We start from the raw sequence: 19,927 nt of genomic DNA, 5'->3' as shown, positions 1-19,927 counted from the left end.
AAGCACAAGAAATACAGAGATGATGACTTATTTCCTCTGATCATGCCTTCGTTAGATGAAATGTGGTCGACCGGCTTGTCCTGATAGCTGCACCTTTTGCGTAACTTGATTTCCTGCATCTGGTTTCTGTTCAGGACTCATTTCACGGTATCTGTTTGGGGACTTTGATATATGTTTTCTATTTTCTAATCTGTTTAATCTTCATTTTGATGCCACAGAAAAATAATCTTAAATCTGTTCTGAAATAGCTTTTAAGTTGCTGTGATGGAAAATCAACAGAGAAGTGTGTTGTGTTGTGTGCCTGATGAAGGCCATGTCAATTACCTCAGCCCTAATGTGCTCTGTCAGTGTCGGACAGAAACCTTTTACCATCCAAACAAAGCTGTTCTGCCGGATGTTTAGCTATCTGTCGCACTCACACAACACAACACACAAATGGAGCGGTTGCAAAAATGTCAACTGAACTATCACAAATGAATTTGGATCCTCATGGAGGATCAGAATTGACACATTCGGTCTCAATGGCTTCCTGGAACCGTGTACTTCTGTGCTGAAGGCTTGACTAAGGATGAAAGATAAAATGGGATGAGTCTGAACTTGTTAAGTCTTGTCCGTTTAACTCTGGAATAATCCAGCACTTACTAAGAGATCATCCACTTAGACTAAAACAACAGAAGAGCGTCTTTGCTATTTGTCAAAATGGATTTGACTGTCGGGGTGGTCAACTCTTCAATTCAAACAAAAAGTTTGAAAGTTGTATTTGTATTACATGCAAGTACATCACTCTGATCTGAGCTACATGAAAACCTCCTGATTTTTCAGATACTCATGATATTGAGTCTCCCTGCATTTCTGTTTGCATTAGGAAACACAGTAATGTACATTTGATGCTTAACAAACTCCAGATACATACAGTAATACATATTAATTCTTTTCAGTTCACTCCATTTCAGTTTGAATAGCAATAGTTCAGATAAAACAAAATACGTTTTCGTTCACTGAACTAAACTAGCCTCTTCTTGATAATCTTTCTGCACCTCCTCTGTTAAAGCTTCAGATTTTCACAAACCTTTTAGAAATAAATACTCACATTTTATTGCCCTTGCACAGAGAGTTAGGGCACATTGTTGTTTTCTTCCCAAGGATGGCAAGCCGACAAAGTGGGAAAGCATTGCAGACGAGCAGCCAAACGCGGCATATAAAGTAGCAGAATGCATCATGTTGTGAATTTCAGTTCTTCCTCCCTGCGACGGTAGAAAAACAGTTCAGACAAGCTGAGGCTGCGTGAGCGGAGACACTTTGATTTAGTCGCCCCAGCGTTGCTTTGAAGGCTGCTGAAGATTTTTAACTCTCTGATGGAGAATTACAGCTTGATGTGGTGTCAAACTGTGCACCACACTTTCTTTGTGGTGTAACTCTGCTTGAAGGACAATAGCTGACAATAGGTACTTGTTTTTTAGTGAGACTCATTATTTTTCTTATTGCTAAATATAATGTAGGAAATCTTAAAGAACATATATAAAGCCTTTTTTTATTTCATTGTTTTTTTTACAAAAGCATGTCAAAGCATGTTATACTGTGAGAGAGCAGGCATACTGTACTTAGCTTTCGTGTGCTAATTCATGCTAGCACACATTCATTTCTAACTAGCATGCTAACATTGCTCACTGCTTAAGAATCGTATAGCTGAATTTCTTCTAATACACTTTAATTTCCCTGGTTTGGCCATGGAAGGTTGGTACCAATCCCTCTTTAATACATAATCTTGTCGTGAGTTGTGTGTTGAACTGGCATGGGTTGGTAAAACAGTGCTACAAAAAGCGTAACCGCTGCTGGAAAATTGTTCTCAAATATAAAGTTTATCCTCTGGACTCTTATATCCGCTGAGGCTGATCTATGGCATCTGATGCAGCTGGAAAAAGCTCTCTGAATTTGAGATTTTCAGAACAAGGTGACCCCAAATGAAGTAACGGGGTTAAGCTAAGTTTGAACACACTCTTTTTTCTTTTCGTTATGTCTTCTTTAAGGTCCATCAAATAGGGAGAATTTGTTTAAAGAGTTTTTAGCAGATGGTCTGCAAAAGAAATGTAGTCATTGTCTTTTATTGTGCTCTAATTTACTCTCCTTCCCAATTATCTAACATGGATGTAATTGTGATAATTCAATCTTTTCCCTTAATATCACACAAATAATTAAAAAAAATTATTTTTTTTTTTAAAGTATTACTAAAAAGCTTTTAAACAAAATGTTTTCCTCTTCTCTCTCTGTCTCAGGTCCCATGAGCTGCGATCGAAGGTTTTGTCCCTCCAACTGCTGCTGTCCATCCTGCAGAACGCCGGGCCCATTTTTAAGACCAATGAGATGTTCATAAACGCCATCAAGCAGTACCTGTGTGTGGCCTTGTCCAAGAACGGTGTTTCCTCTGTGCCTGAAGTCTTTGAGCTCTCCCTCTCCATTTTCCTGACTCTGCTGTCTCACTTCAAGACGCACCTCAAGATGCAAATTGAGGTAACATTTTTGCTTCTGAATACTGTTTTTTTTTATTTTTTATATTTTCACTGCCAGTCCGAAATAATAAAAAAAGTAACGATTTCATCCCTGACAGCCTCAGGCTATGAGACTACGATGGGATGAACAGATAAGAAAGTAAATAAAAATGAAAAGACAAAGCCTTGCTTTATATTTTAGATATGCAATGAACTCCAGATTAACAGGATATCATGTAGTTTGGTACACTTGTGATGACAGGAATGCAAAAGTTGCTAAATATTGATGCTTAGATGTTGGATATTTCATTTATTATTTTTAATGAAGGATTTAAACCCTTTACTTGGTCATTTGGTCGAGCACATTCTGAGTCACTTTCTTATAAAAAAAAAAATACTGTATGTAGCACTTTTTATTACTGCTCCAGCAAAAAATGCAAATGACAGATTGTTTTATTGATTAGCACTATGAGGGCAAATTAATTGCTGGTTTTCTACTTAACCAGTGTCTTTGGCAACATGTCCGTAGGTTGTTAAACATCTTCTTTCTGATTGTAACATATCGAACACCACATCTAGTATGATATTGACACAATTTATTGCCACAATTTCTCAGAGCAGCGAGCAGCTGACACACTGGACACGTGGTGCATTGCTCACACTGCATCCAACTAAGCCAGGTCACATGGCTACTGTATGTGTTGTCAGTTTGCAACACACTAGCTCCTTTTTTCCCCCCTCATGGCTACTCCTTTTGTACGGCTGCTGCTTACATTGGCAAAAAAACTCTCTCTGCAGGTGTTCTTCAAAGAGATTTTCCTGTATATCCTGGAGACGTCCACAAGCTCGTATGACCACAAGTGGATGGTCATCCAAACCCTCACTAGAATATGTGCAGGTTTGCTCTGTTTTCATTTCTTTAAAGCTGATGAGAGCTTTTTAAAATTGACTGATTGACTTTTCTCTTTCTAATTGATGAAATATCTAAATCTAACGGTACATAATCACATCACGGCTGTTTTAAGCATCATTTGGGAAAACTATGCAGTTGTTCAGGTTATGCCTTGGTTTACACTGAACTGCCGGTGTCTCGTCTGCCTCTTTCAGATGCCCAGAGTGTGGTGGACATCTATGTCAATTATGATTGTGACTTGAATGCTGCTAATATATTTGAACGGTTGGTCAACGACCTCTCAAAAATTGCGCAGGGCCGGGGGGGCCATGAACTCGGTACAACACCTCAACAGGTGATCGTTTTTCTCTTTTTCCCTATTGATTTAATTGGATGTGGCTGTTTTTGATGTTTTACAGTTATTCTTACCAAATAAGACTGTCCTAATCATTGGAATGATATTTCTCATATCGCTGTGTAGGAGCTGACTCTGAGAAAGAAAGGCCTGGAATGTCTAGTGTCCATCCTGAAATGTATGGTAGAATGGAGTAAAGACCAATACGTCAACCCCAACTCCCAGACCAGCCTCGGTGAGTCGCCGATTCAGTGAAAACTACATTTTTTTATATACATCAGCCAACCTAAGCTATCCTCATTGTACTTATGGTAACAGACTTTGGTAACAGACTTTGAGTGATAGACAGAAGAAAAAGACAATAGTAGAGTTGAGTTTTGTTGACTTGGAGGGAATTTTATAAATCTGGGACGAACTCTGATTAAAACTGCTGCTCTTTCACATTGAGTGGAGCTGGTTTATGTGAGTCAGGCACCAAATTAAGATGCTCCTTTGAAACCTACCCGTAGAGATCATGTGTAGCTGGGAGGAAGATGGGGGGTCAGTCCACTGTAGGGTCTATTTGTTTCCGTTGCTCTTCTGTGAGGGTGCTGGGACTTTCCCAGGAGGAGCTGCAGGAAGTTGCTTGAGGCAGTGAGGCCGTGGCATCTCTGCTGTCCTGGGAGCTACTGGAAGCATGAAGCAGGTTTGAGGAGGGATGCATGGATGGATGGGCAAATCTCTTAAATCCTAAAGAGGATTTGAAGGTTTGGTTACAGTGCAGAGACTGATGCCCATCACTATATACCACAGTGCTGCTGTGAATATCAACACACAATCCTATAGTGGAACTGGTCTATCAGAAGTGTGTTGAAATGCTCATTAAAAGCCTAAATGAGGATGATACATGCTTAAAAATGTTTTCCTCCTAAAGACAGAGATGGCTGCTTTTTCCCAGTAGTGTGAGAAGTAAATGTTCACAGTCAGTGTTACAAGTAGTCTTTGCTGTGATCTATCTAGTTTGGTCTCAGTTCATCCCTGAGGGTAAGTGAAGTTTTTGATAAAGCTCGTGTCCATCAGTGTTGTTGCAGTCAGTTGTAGCATTGATGGTTTGCATTCATCGGGGAAAGCTGCAGCTCCAAGAAGGAAGGCAAGTGTTCACCAGCTTGGCTACAGCCAGAGGCGGCTGTGAGATGCCGCTTCCAGAGTCCAGCACAGAGAGGCTTATCCAGAAGGTTTATACCCTAAAAAAAAAAAGAAGAAAAAAGAGTGCTACCTTAAACTGAGCCCATCTATGATATGTGGAGCATATCTTCTGTGAGAAACTGGCTTCAGGGTCTTATGCACAAGGAAAGATGTGTATTGTTGGCTAAAGGAGCAGCTCAAACTAAGATGAAGCGCAACTTTGAAAGGCCTGGAAAGATATTCCATGAGTCCCTGGAACTACCCACAGGCCAGCCTCAGGCTGAGATGTCAAAGCTAAGCAGCAGAGGCAGCTATGTTGAATCAGAGGGACATTACTCAGCCAAAACTCATGAAAACTCGTTAGTATACAGGCAGCAGCTCATATTGAAATTTAGAGGTGGAATTTGCTCTGCTGTCTGTTGGAGATTTCCTTTCACTTACATAGAAGTGAGCAATCTGATTAGAACTTGCAAAATCAGCTATGTCTTATTACTCTTTCAACATTTCTTTGTGTCATTTCTTCTCTTTCCGAATGACTTCAAAGCACGAACAGGTAACGGTAGAGCAGTTTTGAGTGTTTACTAGAACCTGTTGCTGTGATTTAAAATTGCTCGTTTTAAGCCCGTTTTGTCTGTAGCTTTAGGCAGTTTTCGTATGTGTGTTGCATCGTATAACTTTGTTGGTTTTTTTGTATGACACACTTACACCCGTAGACTGAAACTTGAACCATGTTTGGATGCACTTACCTTTTAGGACCCGAGATGCCTTCTCGGCTACGGTACAGGCTCACTTACAGGTCTTAATGGGTTCAACTAATAACAGATGCAGTGAGCAATATTGGTGAAAGGTGTGAAGCATTTAGAATATTTTCCCAACAAAACCGCTCATATTTCTTGTTCATTTTCCTGCCGTTGTTCTCTGTTCCTCTTCCTTCGTCACTCGGCTCTGTGCAGGATGGGAATCGCACTGCGGGCTTGCATTACTGCGAGGCTACACTGAATGTTTTAAAGAGTTTCCGATGGGTAATCGGATGCTTTGCTCCAACACAGCCAAGGTTATAGGGGGACTTGCTCCAGCAGCCGCAGCAGCAGTGAATCTCCCTCACACTCTGCTTAATAAACCACTTCTCTTGACCTCAAAGATCCTGCCTCTTCCCTCTTTTGATTGCCTGAAGTGTTTTAGATAACCTCCCTTTTATAATATCTTGCCCTGCACTGCACCTGCTCTGTGTGACTGTGTGTAAGTGTGTGTTTCTGGAATTCATTAGGCTGTGGTTGTGTGCCCGTTTTTCCCACCCTGCCAACAACTGTCATTAAGAAGGCCCAAGGCTCCTTTTCCTCTGTTTTGCAGTTTCCTTTCAATTACTGAAGTTTATTTCCCTTCATACCAGCTTTTAGCTCTTTTTTTTTAAGCCTCCAAGCTGAGGTTTTACCAGTGCCAAAGAATTTCGCTTTCAGCATGGTTTTAGAGGCTGTTTTGTACAACAACCGTAGAATACTTGCTTTATCCCCACCCGTGTCACCACTTCTAGTTTGTCTTATCTTGTGCTTTTGTTCACCAGGCCAAGAAAAACCATCAGAGCAGGAGAGCACAGAGACCAAGGCCCCGGAGACCATCAATCGCTATGGGAGTATTAACTCGCTGGACTCCACAGCCTCGTCTGGCATCGGAAGCTACAGCACACAGATGTCAGGCACAGACAACCCTGAGCAGTTTGAAGTCCTCAAACAGCAGAAGGAGATCATCGAGCAGGGCATTGACCTGTGAGTTTCTGCTGCACATACATAAATGAATCGTTTCTATCCTGCTGACGCTGTGATATGAATGCAGCGAAGTTGAGTTTTGTGTCTTCTGGTATTAAACAGGTTCAATAAGAAACCAAAGAGAGGAATCCAGTACCTTCAAGAGCAAGGCATGCTGGGTACAACACCGGAGGACCTGGCTCAGTTCTTGCACCAGGAGGAGAGGCTCGATTCGGTAACAACCTGGATTTTCTTCAGTTTCTCAGCTAAAAACCGAGTGCGAATACAAAACTTTCTGGGATTGGTGCTGATGTCGTCAGTAACTGAATACACATCACAATATATGCTGGAATTTAAAAATCTGGTCGCTTTTGGATGACTTCAAAATCTCACATGGAAAATATTCCCGCGAGTTCTAAGCTTCATATTTTTTTTGTTTTTTCTGTCTAAACACCTAAAACCATTTTTTTTTCTTTTTTTTCATTCCTCAAAGTCGAGGCTGCACTCTCAGGCAAGGCTGGTGTGATTGGCGAATCACAGAAGGACACTTGGACAGAGATTTATTGGGCCGATGTTTTTGTTGTTGTCGCTTTTCTAAGGCCACATGGAGGACTTTGCTCTTGTAATGCAAGAGAAACACTTACTCAAAATCCTCCAAAATGGATAGAAAAGAGAAATAATTAAAACTCTTAGTTTTTGCACATAAATCATCATCAAAAAAACAAATATTTGGTCATTACTTACTGACAGGGATAAACTTTCTGTGATGGACGGTAATATGATTTTGTTGCTAAACGAGTGCTTTTTGTTTATAACAGACTAAGTGGAAATAGAAAGAACAAATGTAGATTCCTTAAACCACTATCAAGATCGTGGAGAAGTCCAGAAACTTATTAGATTAAAGTAATGTGTTTTACTTAAGTTTAAAAAAAAAAAAAAAAAAAAGTATTTCTTAAATTGATTAATTCTGAAATCTCGCAGTCTGCTCTTACCCTTTTTGGTTTTGGCAGGTCATTTGCTTCACTCACTTTTATTGGATTTATCTTGGAGTCCTTGAGATTATTAGCAAATATCAAGCAGCAGCAAAGTGCTTGGCAAATAAACAACCGGCCTGTCCAAATGGACTATTTTTTACTCTCCTCCTTGTACTTTAGGTAGCCACGCTGCCAATAAGCCATACAATCATATAATATCTCTCCACCAAGAATTATACAGCCTTCTAACAACTCTAATATCCAGTCCATGCAGCATTAAGTGCTGACTTAAATGAGGAGAACTCTCTTTCTTGATTGGACATCCTTCAGATCATTGGGAACATTTGGATAGAAACAAGGGTCCTTAGCTGCGGCGGGATACACAGGCGGTAAATGTGCAAACGTAGCATCTAATCCAATTCCAGCTAAATTTGACACATAAGGGGTAAACAACACAGAGTTTTCTTGTCCATCTTGTTAAATTGCACAACAGACTGACCTCTGTCTTATTCCATTTCAGACTCAAGTGGGAGAATTCCTCGGGGACAATGACCGTTTCAATAAAGAGGTGATGTACGCCTACGTCGATCAAATGGATTTCCAGGGCAAAGACTTTGTTTCCGCGCTGAGGATGTTCCTGGAGGGCTTTCGGCTCCCCGGTGAGGCCCAGAAGATAGATCGGCTCATGGAGAAATTTGCAGCGAGATATCTTGAATGCAATCAGGGGTAAGCTGCAGTCTCTCACAGAACATTCCATCCGTGAATAAAAATGAATCGGATTCTGTGTGACCAGTATACAACAGGCTGCTGAAAGGCTTAACTTTGTCCTTTTCCCTACCCTCCTCCTCCCTTTAATTTGCCAGGCAAACCCTCTTTGCTAGTGCCGACACCGCTTATGTCCTTGCCTACTCGATCATTATGTTGACAACAGACCTTCACAGTCCACAGGTAAGAAGTCCACCTCCATGTGGCAGCAGCCTTTGGGGAATGTGTTTTTAACTGCAGTCATTTCTTTAGATATCAGTCCATTCAAGCGGCTTTTGATCTGTATCCACATTGTTACCTGCACAGGTGAAGAATAAAATGACAAAAGAGCAATACATAAAGATGAACCGGGGCATCAATGACAGCAAAGACCTACCGGAGGAATATCTTTCAGCCATATATGATGAGATCGCAGGGAAGAAGATTGCCATGAAGGAGACGAAAGAGCTCACCATGAAATCTAACAAGCAAAGTGAGCGGATTGTCCCAGAAACGTGATGAACAGGCTTTTAGATGTAGATGAAAAAGAGCTTTAACTGTTTAACTGTCTGACTGCTGTGCAGGTGTGGCCAGCGAGAAGCAGAGGCGTCTGCTGTACAACGTGGAGATGGAGCAGATGGCCAAGACGGCCAAAGCTCTGATGGAGGCCGTCAGCCACGTTCAGGCCCCCTTCACCAGCGCCACACATCTGGAGCACGTCAGGCCCATGTTCAAGGTAAGACGCACACACGTGCTGCACTGCACACACTGATGGGCACAAACCTGAAACCTCATCCTTGTTGGTGTTCCTCAGCTGGCATGGACTCCCTTCCTGGCTGCTTTCAGCGTGGGTCTTCAGGACTGTGACGACACTGAAGTGGCCTCGCTGTGTCTTGAAGGAATCCGCTGTGCCATCAGGATAGCGTGCATCTTCTCCATACAGGTACTTCAGCGCGACCTGCAGGATCAGGGTCTTACTGTATTTCTCACCTGGCAGCATTTAGACCCAGCGGTTTGTTGTCTGTGTCTCCAACAGCTGGAGAGGGACGCATATGTTCAGGCTCTGGCAAGGTTCACCCTGCTGACGGCCAGCTCTGGCATTTCAGAAATGAAGCAGAAGAACATTGACACCATCAAGACCCTCATCACTGTGGCTCACACTGATGGCAACTACCTGGGCAACTCCTGGCATGAGGTTTGCTCTTTTCTGTCCGTTTAAAACAGAGTTTTCTTGGCTCATCTTGTCTCTGTCATCACATCACTTAAAGGGTTCACTTTGACTGAATGTGTGAATAGTTAAATGGGTGGGTAGAGGGTGAACTGATCTTCAAAAAGCATTAAGAGCGTTAAGTGTTTCAGAGTCAAAGAAAAAGGGAAGAACACGCTAAAGAGATTTGTACGCAAGGCCTCAGATTTTCATTAGCTTCTTTGGGCAATGCATTGTCAGTAAAGATCAGAATATGCAAATTTCAAAGGCAGTATGAGAGTATGCAATAAAGGATTAAAGACAACTTTACATAAGATTTAGCAGACTTTGTAGTTGCGGTGTACTGTTCTACTGTGCTGTGACATCGGCTCAAATATGACTTCCATAGAGAAGAAATCCTTGCCTGTATCAGCAGAAAAGTCGGCATCCAGGAGTCTGCACCTTCAAAATCCACAATGCAGAGAAAACTGGTGATTGTTCTGATAATAGCAAGAATATTCTCTAACGAGAAACGCTTTGCAGGGATGATGAACAGAAATCCTCCGAACGGGAGTTGAAAGGCGCTGCAATGTGTCATGAGCTGTGAAACTTGTCTTAGGGGCTGTTTAGTGCTCAGCTTTCTGCACATCTTACCCTTTCCTATTGACCCTTTTTTTTTGTCATTTTAAAACCACAAAAGAGGGAGATTTTTGTAGAAATATATGTAAAAGATCTCTCCTTAGCTTTATGCCCTTTTGAAAGGAGTTCATCCGTAATGTGCTTTAGTTACTGTAAGAGTCCTTTTATTACTTTAACAGCAACCGGTGAAATTCGGGAGCAGTCCTCTCCTTGCTACTCTTTCCGACTGTGTCCAGCCGTGTCTCTTTTGACATGTGTGATTCTTTAACTATCCCATGGTTTTGCTTCTTCTCAGATCCTGAAGTGCATCAGTCAGTTGGAGCTGGCTCAGCTGATTGGCACAGGGGTGAAGGCGCGCTACATCTCAGGGACGGTGCGCGGCAAAGAGGGCTTCATCGCAAGCACGAAGGAGCAGAGCAGCGACGAGTATCTGGGTCTAGGTCAGATTCAGACGCATCACTCATTTATTTATTTCTGTCGTTGTACTAGTGCCTTGACTGTAGAGCAAGGTCAGAAATGAATTCAGTGTCGACGTAGACGTCTAAATCCTCTGTGCTTTGCTGTGTAGTTGGAGGGACGGTTGACCGTAAGCAGATTGCCAGCATTCAGGAATCCATCGGAGAGACCAGCTCTCAGAGTGTTGTGGTGGCTGTGGACAGGTACTGTAGTGAGCTCTGAGCTGTACTTGCTCGTTCCACCTCGGTTGCTCTGAACTTAATTTGCAGTAACCGTCACTGTTAGTTCACATTCTCTAATGTGGCCTTTGAAATGAGCGCTGTCACATCTTTTTCTCCCTTAGGATATTCACAGGCTCCACCAGACTGGATGGGAATGCAATAGGTGAGTCTCGTCGATCCAGCTACACTCTGTGTTAAGCGTATCGCTCCAAGGACGGCTGCATTTGTAGCTATTTTTGAATGCCGTGACTCACATGTTCTTCTTCAAAAGCACTTTTCTTTGCTCATCGTCTTTTGTCCATTCGTCAGTGGATTTCGTGCGCTGGCTGTGTGCTGTGTCCATGGATGAGCTGGCCTCCCCTACACACCCACGTATGTTCAGCCTGCAAAAAATCGTCGAGATCTCCTACTACAACATGGGCCGCATCAGGCTGCAGTGGTCCAGGATCTGGGAGGTCATCGGAGATCACTTTAACAAGGTGGGCGAGGACTGATGGAGCCACACACTCGGTTGCCTGTGTTTGAAGTACAAGCAGAGAATCCCCACCGCCAACTAGAGCTTTAGAGGTCTGACTGACACATAGGTCACTTTTATAGTCTTTGCCATCTAAAGAACAATCATAAACTGACCTTTAGGAGAGGCCAGATCAAGAGTTCTGTACATTCTGTAACATAAAAAGGCCATGTTGTCCATCACTTAAATGATCCTTAAAAAGCCAGACCTGTACTGGAAAAGCATTCTTTGGACTGATGGAACTAAGAGCGTCATTTAGTTTGCTGAACAAGGAAAGAGCCTGCGAAGGATTCAAACCCGCGTATCAATGAATTCACTAAATGAATTCGCTAAATCTTTTTACATGATAATTTAGTTTAACCTTGAATTAAAGCTTAAAGTCTGAACGTGATTTGGCTTTTGTGGTGGTGCAGTGTCAAAAATTAAAATGATGTCGTAGTCCAAACAAATCTGAAACTGATTTTATCTCTGCATTGTTTGCTCTGGGGAATTGTTCGGTTCCTCTCTGTGAAAAGTGCCCCGAGGTGACTTTTTGCCATCTTTTTGTCATTTCATTTCATTTACTTATTTAGTCGAATAGTTTCCTTTATGTTGGAGAAGCAGATGGTCCCCAAAGGCTGTGAAGTTGCTGCTCTCTTTTTCTCTGGATCTTTTCCAGCTCACACAAGTGTGCAGGAAGGGATTGTGCTGTCTGCTTTACAGCATGATGTTAGTTTCTTTTAAAATAAACTGCTGATATTCAAGGATATGCCTTTCACCGGGACCATTCCGGGTTCCACCAGTTTAATACAAAATCCTGAAAGTCCTTCTACATCCTTTCATCATGTTCAAAAGTTAATCTTTTTTTTTTATGTGCTACAGGGTGAACGGTGTCTCTGATGCATGTTTTTCTCTTTCCGGTTATTCTAAAGAAGCACAATGACCTCGGACAGCTGCGTTTCATCGAAACGTGGTCGTAGCAACATACTGAATGCTGTATCTCTGTTTAGGTTGGCTGTAATCCCAATGAAGATGTAGCAATTTTCGCAGTGGACTCTCTCAGGCAACTGTCCATGAAATTCTTGGAGAAAGGAGAGCTGGCTAACTTCAGATTCCAGAAGGACTTCTTGAGGCCTTTCGAGCACATCATGAAGAAGAACAGGTAGAGAACCACATGCAGTCCTCTCTGTAGCCTGTGTAGCAGCTCTGTGCCTCGCCTCCATACTTCTTTTTTTCTCCCTATCTTTCTCTTTCTTTCTCCCAATAGCAATGACTGAGTGTTCTTACCGTTTCCTCAATCACATACAAGCATTTCAGCTGACCCATTTCAGTCTCTTTTCATTTCCCTTGACGTGAATTCACATCAAAACCTCCCTTTTTATTGTTTAGTTTGAATCTGGCTTTAATTTAATTCAAATTGCTATAGTTTATAGCCGCTGCTATGGTTATGTCCGCGTGGAGCATGTCCAAAAGGCAAGCTGTTTCACTGCGGCACGCTTTTCATTGACATGAAATGGGAGTTCGAAGCGAGTATGAATCCACCCACAGACTGAGCAGGCTGAGAGATTCAGCAGGGAGGAGATGGCTGGCAGCCATGTTAACCCTGCAGCGCAGTGTGTCCATTAGACTCACTCCTGTTGCTGTGTGTGTGTGTGTGTGTGTGTGTAATGATAAGTGCAGGCAGAGCTTTTCTCTCATTCATAACAGCTGAGCAATTAGGAAAGCTCTTCTCTACAGCAACAATTGCTGTAAAAAAAACAAAACAGCTTTGCCGGCACAAGCCAATGCTAGAATAACCATTCTGCCTGAAAAAAGGGACAGAGGAAGTTATTGAGAGCTTTTAGAGCTCGCTGACATCAATAAAGAGATTAATTTGCTGTAATTGATTTGGCTCATTTGCTTCCTACTTTCTTCCCTCCTCTCCCTTTCTTCATTTTCGTTTTCCTTCTTTATTTGGTGCGCTGCTTTTGACTCCTCTTACCCTTTTTTTTTTTTTTGCTTTCACCCCAATCCAATCATCTCTCGTCTCCTGTTCAGGTCTCCCACTATCAGGGACATGGTGGTACGCTGTATAGCCCAGATGGTAAACTCCCAGGCGGCGAACATCCGTTCAGGATGGAAGAACATCTTCTCCGTCTTCCACCTGGCTGCTTCTGACCAGGACGAGAGCATCGTGGAGCTGGCCTTTCAGACCACCGGCCATATCGTCAGTAAGTCCAACACTCACGGTTTACGCCTTTTATTTTGTGCGAATGGTTTGATTCATCTTGTGGCCAACAGATGGCGAATTATTATTTAATTTTAATTTCACACCCTGTTTTCTCTTCGTCCATCTTTATCTCCCTTCACTCACCTCTTATGCGTTTCCACCTTAATCTCCCTCTGTCTGTCTCCCCCAGCGAATGTATTCGAAAAGCACTTTGCAGCTACAATCGACTCCTTCCAGGACGCTGTCAAGTGTCTATCAGAGTTTGCCTGCAATGCCTCATTCCCAGACACCAGCATGGAAGCCATCCGCCTCATCCGACACTGCGCAAAATACGTCTCAGAGAGGCCGCAGGTCAATATCCCACCTTACCTCTTATTCAACACTTTGATTTCTTACTGCACTGGGTCCCATACATTGTCCATAGTTATGATGAAAAATGTACCGACTTGTGTGAATAAAACTTTATGGAAGAAACAAAAAGTAAGATAAAGCTATGATAGAATCAGGAACAAAGCAGACATTGTTACCTTTAGATGCAGACATACTTGCAGACATAAGATGAATTGACATCTGTTGACAGTCTGTTTCATATCAGCAGCTCTTGCACTATGCATGGAAATAAATGTTTGTGTAGGAGGATTAATTCCCTCCAGAAGGAGAAACTGTTAGGCGGTGAGCATGGCTCATATTTCTTATTTGTATTTGGCAGGCCTTCAAAGATTACACCAGTGATGACATGAATGTAGCGCCTGAGGACCGTGTGTGGGTGCGAGGATGGTTCCCAATACTCTTTGAGCTCTCCTGCATCATCAACAGGTGTAAACTGGATGTCAGGACCAGGTAGGTGGGGTTCACCTTTAGGCTATTATGCCTGGGCTTTGAGGATTTTGTTGTATGTTGATTTTTATTTACACCCCATGACCCCATGTTTAAGCTAAATAAATAGCTATAACAGTATAGACAAAAAGAACTAAGCAGATAGATTTCTGTGGGTTAGAAAGCTATAACACGTGTATCTGCTGTCGTCTGTAGCATCAGGAATGAGAACTGTGCTTGTGTGTGTTTCCCAGGGGGCTCACAGTGATGTTTGAAGTGATGAAGACCTACGGGCACACTTTTGAAAAACACTGGTGGCAAGACCTGTTCAGAATCGTCTTCAGGATCTTTGACAACATGAAGCTGCCTGAGCAGCAGACTGAGGTACGCGACACGTCTTTTATCCTCATCTGCTCTGTTTCAGCAGCTCAGACAGATGCTGGAAAATGTCAGAATTCGATCTTTAATCCTGCAGTCTGCGGTTCTCACTGTGTTCTCACTGAGGTCGTGTTTCACCCTCAGAAAGCAGAGTGGATGACCACCACATGCAACCATGCACTTTATGCCATCTGTGACGTCTTCACCCAGTACTTCGAGTCCCTGAATGGCCTCCTGTTGGACGATATCCTGGCTCAACTCTACTGGTGTGTGCAGCAAGGTGAGTAACGCGCCTGGGGGGGGTGTTTTTGTATTTGTGTGTATTATCTGTTAGGGGAATTATCCAATCTGTCCAGGTTATAAAAGAAGTTGTTCCAGCAAATGATAAGTAACTTTGTTTAGTCTTTTCGAGCTTTTTTTTTTTGGTAGAATAGATCAGGAAAAATCTCTATAGACTTGACATGTCGATGCAGCTTAACTTTTTTTCTGTCACTCCTTTCCTCGTCTCTACCTTCCCGTCCTCTGCCTCCACTTTTTCACGTGTAGATAATGAGCAGCTTGCCCGCTCAGGCACCAACTGTCTAGAGAACGTGGTCATTCTGAACGGGGAGAAGTTCTCCCCAGAGACTTGGGACAAGACGTGTAACTGCATGCTGGACATCTTCAAGACCACAATCCCACATGCGTAAGCTGCAACTCTGATTATATACGACTGCTTCTTCTTAAAAGGCAGAACGGGAGCTTTTGAATTTGGTTGGCTTCTAGACCGTCTTTAAAAAGTATGGAATTTGTTTCTTGTATTTAAGCTTTGCTGTCATGTTTATCGTGTATTCAAAGACAAGACTCTACAGTCACCATGAAAATGAAAGTATTGTTATTTGTCATCCTGTACAAGACCGATTGTGGTTTATGGAAAAACTTTTTCACCTATGTTTAAGGTTGCTGACATGGAGACCAGCAGGAGCAGAAGGAGAACACTATTCAACACATAGTCTGTCTGAGAAACAGCTGGTGAGGAAATACAGTATTTGTATGCATGGGTTTGCTAAATAACTTCAGGTAATAACTGGCTGTATTTTTTCAGTTGATTATTAGAATTTTATTGCTTTGAGACGTGTTTGTCTGGCTTCTTTAACAAAGCTATCATATTTTTAAGTAATGTACTATTCCTGGGCAATTTTAGATGTAAAAGAGTAACTCTGCCTACTGTTCTCTCAGGACTCAATTTCCCAGAAGTCTGTGGACATTCAGTCCCGCTCTGATGACCAGCATTCCATCAGCACCGTTGCCATGGAGAACCGTCGGCAGAGTCAGCACAGCTCGGCGTCGGGCATGTCCGAGGACATCTCCAGGAGCCGGACCCCAACGAGTAAGTCTGCAGCTTCACTCAAAGAGCGACTGCTGCTGTTTTTGCCCCTTCTGCTTTCTGACGAACGTTTGCCTGCGCGTTCCACAGAGATCCAGGAGCAGCGTTTGTTCTCAGCTTTGCTGATAAAGTGCGTTGTGCAGCTGGAGCTGATCCAGACGATCGATAACATCGTGTTCTTCCCTGCCACCAGCAAGAAGGAAGATGCTGAGAACTTTGCTGCCGCTCAGGTACAAACAGACGGGCCCAATAGTTTTTGTTTTCTTTGTGGAAATGTTTTTGTTTTTTAAGTCTTTGTAATAATCTGTCATTTTTGTCGTTTTGAAGCGGGATGCTGTGTGTGCAGCTGATGTCCCAGTGGAGACCCAGGACCAGGGCATGTATCGCTACCTGACCTCAGAGCAGCTTTTTAAGCTGCTGGACTGCCTGCTGGAGTCCCACTGCTTTGCAAAGGCCTTCAACTCCAACAACGAGCAAAGGACCTTACTGTGGAAAGCAGGTAGGAGGAAAAAACACTGACTGCAAGTTGTTCTTTTTGTGACATTTATAGATAACTCACTGGAGCAGAAGAAAATGAATTAAAATGGCTTTAACTTGTGCTCATTGAAGGTTTCAAAGGAAAGTCGAAGCCCAACTTGTTGAAGCAGGAGACCAGCAGTCTGGCATGTGGGCTGCGAATCCTGTTCCGTATGTACACAGATGAGAGCCGCCAGGATGCCTGGGAGGAGGTCCAGAGACGATTACTCAAGTGAGGAGCACATTTTGTATCACTAGTGGAAGGCTTTGCCAGTGCATCTGCTGAACCTTTCGAGCAATCTGTAGATCTGAGAATGGCACCCGCTCTTTCAGAAAAGCAGAGTAGACTCCTTATACAGGCTGAAAACACCGTGTTTGTGATGGTTTTTGATTTGCCCTCCCCCTGTTCATCCCAGTAATGGGGCTCTGTTACAGTATGTTAAATTGCTCGTGCACATGCATAGCAGTGCTCTCTTATTTTGACAGAATCCACAACCTATGTGGTGTTGAAACTTTGTACAGATCATTTACCGTTGGTGCTGGATTCACTGGTACCACAGTGATCTTTTTGCCGCATTTACCATTTTAATAATGGCTGATAATTATGTTATTTCAATCTCTGTGTGCATGTATCTGCATGTGTCCAGAGCCAAGCAGTCATCCATCATTTACAGGGTTATGTGTGCGAGTAGGAGGGCGAGATGTTGTTTAGATGTCAGCAACCACAGTAGATTACTTTTGGGAAAGGCACAGCATGAACGACAGCACTTTGCTCGGCAGCACTTTGAAATAGAAGAGGAGCTTTCTAGATGCAAAGGAATCAGCACACTGGTTCACAAAATGGTCGTCAACCCCATTTCTCCCCCTGCCTCATCTTCCTCCGTTTATGGTGAAGTTCAAAACAAAACAGAATCTGTCTCTTCTACTTGGATTTTTTATGAGCACGAAGATGAGAATAGTTGCAGGTGCGAGAGCAGAGGATGATGGATGAGACAGAGGTGCCACTATTTGTCACTGTGTTCTTTTTCTCCTTCTCAAAAAGCGCCCGCCATCCAGAGGCAATACAGGCGCACATTTATTTTTAAAATGCACATAACTGCATCTGTGCTTAGCTGAGCCTACGTTTGATCAGTGCAGGATCCAAAACGGATTTTAGAGGCAGTTTGGTCCTCGGAGGCTGTAATACCAGCGAGCTGCGAGTGTCAATGGAGGGAAGGAGGCAGAGAAAAGGAGGATGAATTCTTAACAGATGGAGCTGATGTCAGAAGAGGCTGGAGGGTCAGAGAAGAAGGTCAAAGGGTTGCATCAGTTTTCCTCACATAAAAGCTGTGAAGAAAAGCCATTTCCACCAAAAGCTCAGTCAGCTTTAACTAGTGGTCACTGATCAACAGTGATCTTCGTCAGCAACTTTCCATTTGACAAGGGAGGCAGAGAAGCAGATCCTGTTTGTTACAGAACGAAGCAATCAGGAGCAGTTTTAGAACATTTGTTTTCTTAACTTGCAAGTTTGTTCTGTTTTGTGTTCTCTTGTTGTGTTCATGTGCATTTCTGATGGGTTCTCTTTTGTGTAGTGTGTGCAGTGAAGCTGTAGCGTACTTCTTGGCTCTGACCTCAGAAAGCCACAGAGAAGCCTGGACCAACCTGCTGCTGCTTTTCCTCACCAAGGTGCTAAAGATCAGCGATGAAAGGGTAAGAGGCCGAGACGCCCCATGATGCCTGTGATACGTTTACAGGAACATTGAGCAAAAACAGTGGACGAAGCAGCGGTTTTAAAGTGTGCCAATTAAGCGGCGTATAATGTCTCATTCTGTCTCTGTCTTCCTACATCCCACTTTGTCTTTCAGTTCAAGGCTCATGCATCCAGATACTACCCTCTCCTGTGTGAGATCATGCAGTTTGACCTGATCCCTGAGCTCCGAGCTGTTCTGAGGAAGTTCTACCTGCGCATCGGCCTCGTCTTTCACATCGCACAGCTGCCTGAGCCGGAGGCCGAACCAGACTCTGAGCAGGGACACGTTGAGCCAGAGACGGACCCAGAGATGGGGGAGGAGGCTGGGGAGGAGGCTCAGTGATGCTGCGCCACAAACAGCCCGGAACACAAAGCCTCCACTGAGGCCTCCGCCACAGATCTGTGGGGCTGTGCTGCGCCGCCTCAGGGCCCTCCGTGCGTCTTTTACGCCGAACTCTTGACTTAAATGGCTGATCATTGACCAGCTGCCTGTTAACACCCACCCGCACCCTTAACCCTGCCACCACACAAACACACACCCACGTATCACACACAAAAAGCCCAGACGAAGTACTTGATATCATAATAAAAACAATGTCTTGCACCAGGTGTAGCGTTGCTTCCACTGGATAAAACTACTGATCAACAACTGACAATTACCCATATCTCTGGTCTTATCAGAACAAATATATTTCAAAACGTGTGTGCTTCTTACTGTATATTCAAAAAAGTGAAGAATGAATGGTTTTCAACGACGTGCAAAACGACATATTCAGCAACTATGAAATGTGACACTTGTCACACATGGATAATTATGATTCTATCTCTGCACTGCAGATGGCTAACATTAGTATTGATAGCCTCTTGGATTGAACTAGTTGTACAGATCTGCCGCTGTGTAATATAATCTTATAACACTAGATTTTGTTTATTTTTGTTTGGATTATTTTTTTTTTTCCCTCTGGATTTGCTGCACTTGATATCGGTTTTGAATGCACTGGAGATTTACTTTTGTGATAATTTATTTGACTGCACCACCTCCTGGAGATTGTCCTACACAGTATGATTTGTAATTAAACAAGACTGTGGAAAGTGAAGGGTTTAAATTATTCCATTTTATATGTTCTTAGGTTTTTAACAGGGTTAGATGATGACCGGCCTTCTGGAACTGGAAGACAACAGAGCAAACTGATGCTAGCTGCTTTTGAGTCACTAGTCTGTCTTTGTTTTCATGTGACTTTAGTTTTCACTCTTGTGTACAAAATCAAAAGTTAATAATATATTTAATGTTTTCCTTTTTTTTTTTCTTTGGTTTTGGGGAAGGTTATAATGTATAGAGAAAATGACAAACGTTAGCTGTGCTTTAAGTATGAATGGGATGCATTCCTGCTCATGGATGTAGAAAACAAAATGTATATGATACAGCAATGTAAAGTTTTCTATGTTGCAAAAGATTATGTACAACTTTCTGTACGATACATCATCTGGCATTCTAATCAGGTTCTAGGTCAATAAAGTTTTTGAACTTGGTTGATTTGAAATGCAGAATCACTGAGTTATA

At 42.8% G+C, this 19,927-nt stretch overlaps 1 protein-coding gene across 3 annotated transcripts in view; it reads left to right on the top strand.

Annotated features, from left to right (window-relative positions):
• Positions 1-19,895, top strand: part of arfgef1 (ADP-ribosylation factor guanine nucleotide-exchange factor 1 (brefeldin A-inhibited)) — a 44,538-nt gene extending 24,643 nt beyond the window's left edge. For all 3 annotated transcript variants that reach the window (XM_072378475.1, XM_072378476.1, XM_072378477.1), the window contains 30 exons: positions 2,274-2,508; positions 3,285-3,384; positions 3,594-3,733; positions 3,860-3,968; positions 6,459-6,660; positions 6,763-6,874; positions 8,134-8,339; positions 8,477-8,561; positions 8,685-8,850; positions 8,942-9,093; positions 9,172-9,300; positions 9,394-9,552; positions 10,478-10,622; positions 10,751-10,841; positions 10,982-11,022; positions 11,169-11,338; positions 12,363-12,514; positions 13,390-13,562; positions 13,752-13,912; positions 14,271-14,401; positions 14,632-14,761; positions 14,900-15,035; positions 15,302-15,440; positions 15,694-15,766; positions 15,974-16,124; positions 16,212-16,351; positions 16,449-16,620; positions 16,731-16,869; positions 18,209-18,326; positions 18,482-19,895. In XM_072378475.1, coding sequence (XP_072234576.1) covers positions 2,274-2,508; positions 3,285-3,384; positions 3,594-3,733; positions 3,860-3,968; positions 6,459-6,660; positions 6,763-6,874; positions 8,134-8,339; positions 8,477-8,561; positions 8,685-8,850; positions 8,942-9,093; positions 9,172-9,300; positions 9,394-9,552; positions 10,478-10,622; positions 10,751-10,841; positions 10,982-11,022; positions 11,169-11,338; positions 12,363-12,514; positions 13,390-13,562; positions 13,752-13,912; positions 14,271-14,401; positions 14,632-14,761; positions 14,900-15,035; positions 15,302-15,440; positions 15,694-15,766; positions 15,974-16,124; positions 16,212-16,351; positions 16,449-16,620; positions 16,731-16,869; positions 18,209-18,326; positions 18,482-18,709 — 4,285 coding nt within the window. In that variant the 3' untranslated portion in view covers positions 18,710-19,895. The remainder of the gene's footprint in view (positions 1-2,273; positions 2,509-3,284; positions 3,385-3,593; positions 3,734-3,859; positions 3,969-6,458; positions 6,661-6,762; positions 6,875-8,133; positions 8,340-8,476; positions 8,562-8,684; positions 8,851-8,941; positions 9,094-9,171; positions 9,301-9,393; positions 9,553-10,477; positions 10,623-10,750; positions 10,842-10,981; positions 11,023-11,168; positions 11,339-12,362; positions 12,515-13,389; positions 13,563-13,751; positions 13,913-14,270; positions 14,402-14,631; positions 14,762-14,899; positions 15,036-15,301; positions 15,441-15,693; positions 15,767-15,973; positions 16,125-16,211; positions 16,352-16,448; positions 16,621-16,730; positions 16,870-18,208; positions 18,327-18,481) is intronic.
• Positions 19,896-19,927: the final 32 nt, after the last annotated feature.

The sequence above is a fragment of the Leuresthes tenuis genome, unplaced genomic scaffold, assembly GCF_036924035.1.
Source record: "Leuresthes tenuis unplaced genomic scaffold, fLeuTen1.0.hap1 SCAF_24, whole genome shotgun sequence".
NCBI lineage: Eukaryota > Metazoa > Chordata > Actinopteri > Atheriniformes > Atherinopsidae > Leuresthes > Leuresthes tenuis.
This window is presented reverse-complemented; position numbering and strand designations above follow the sequence as displayed.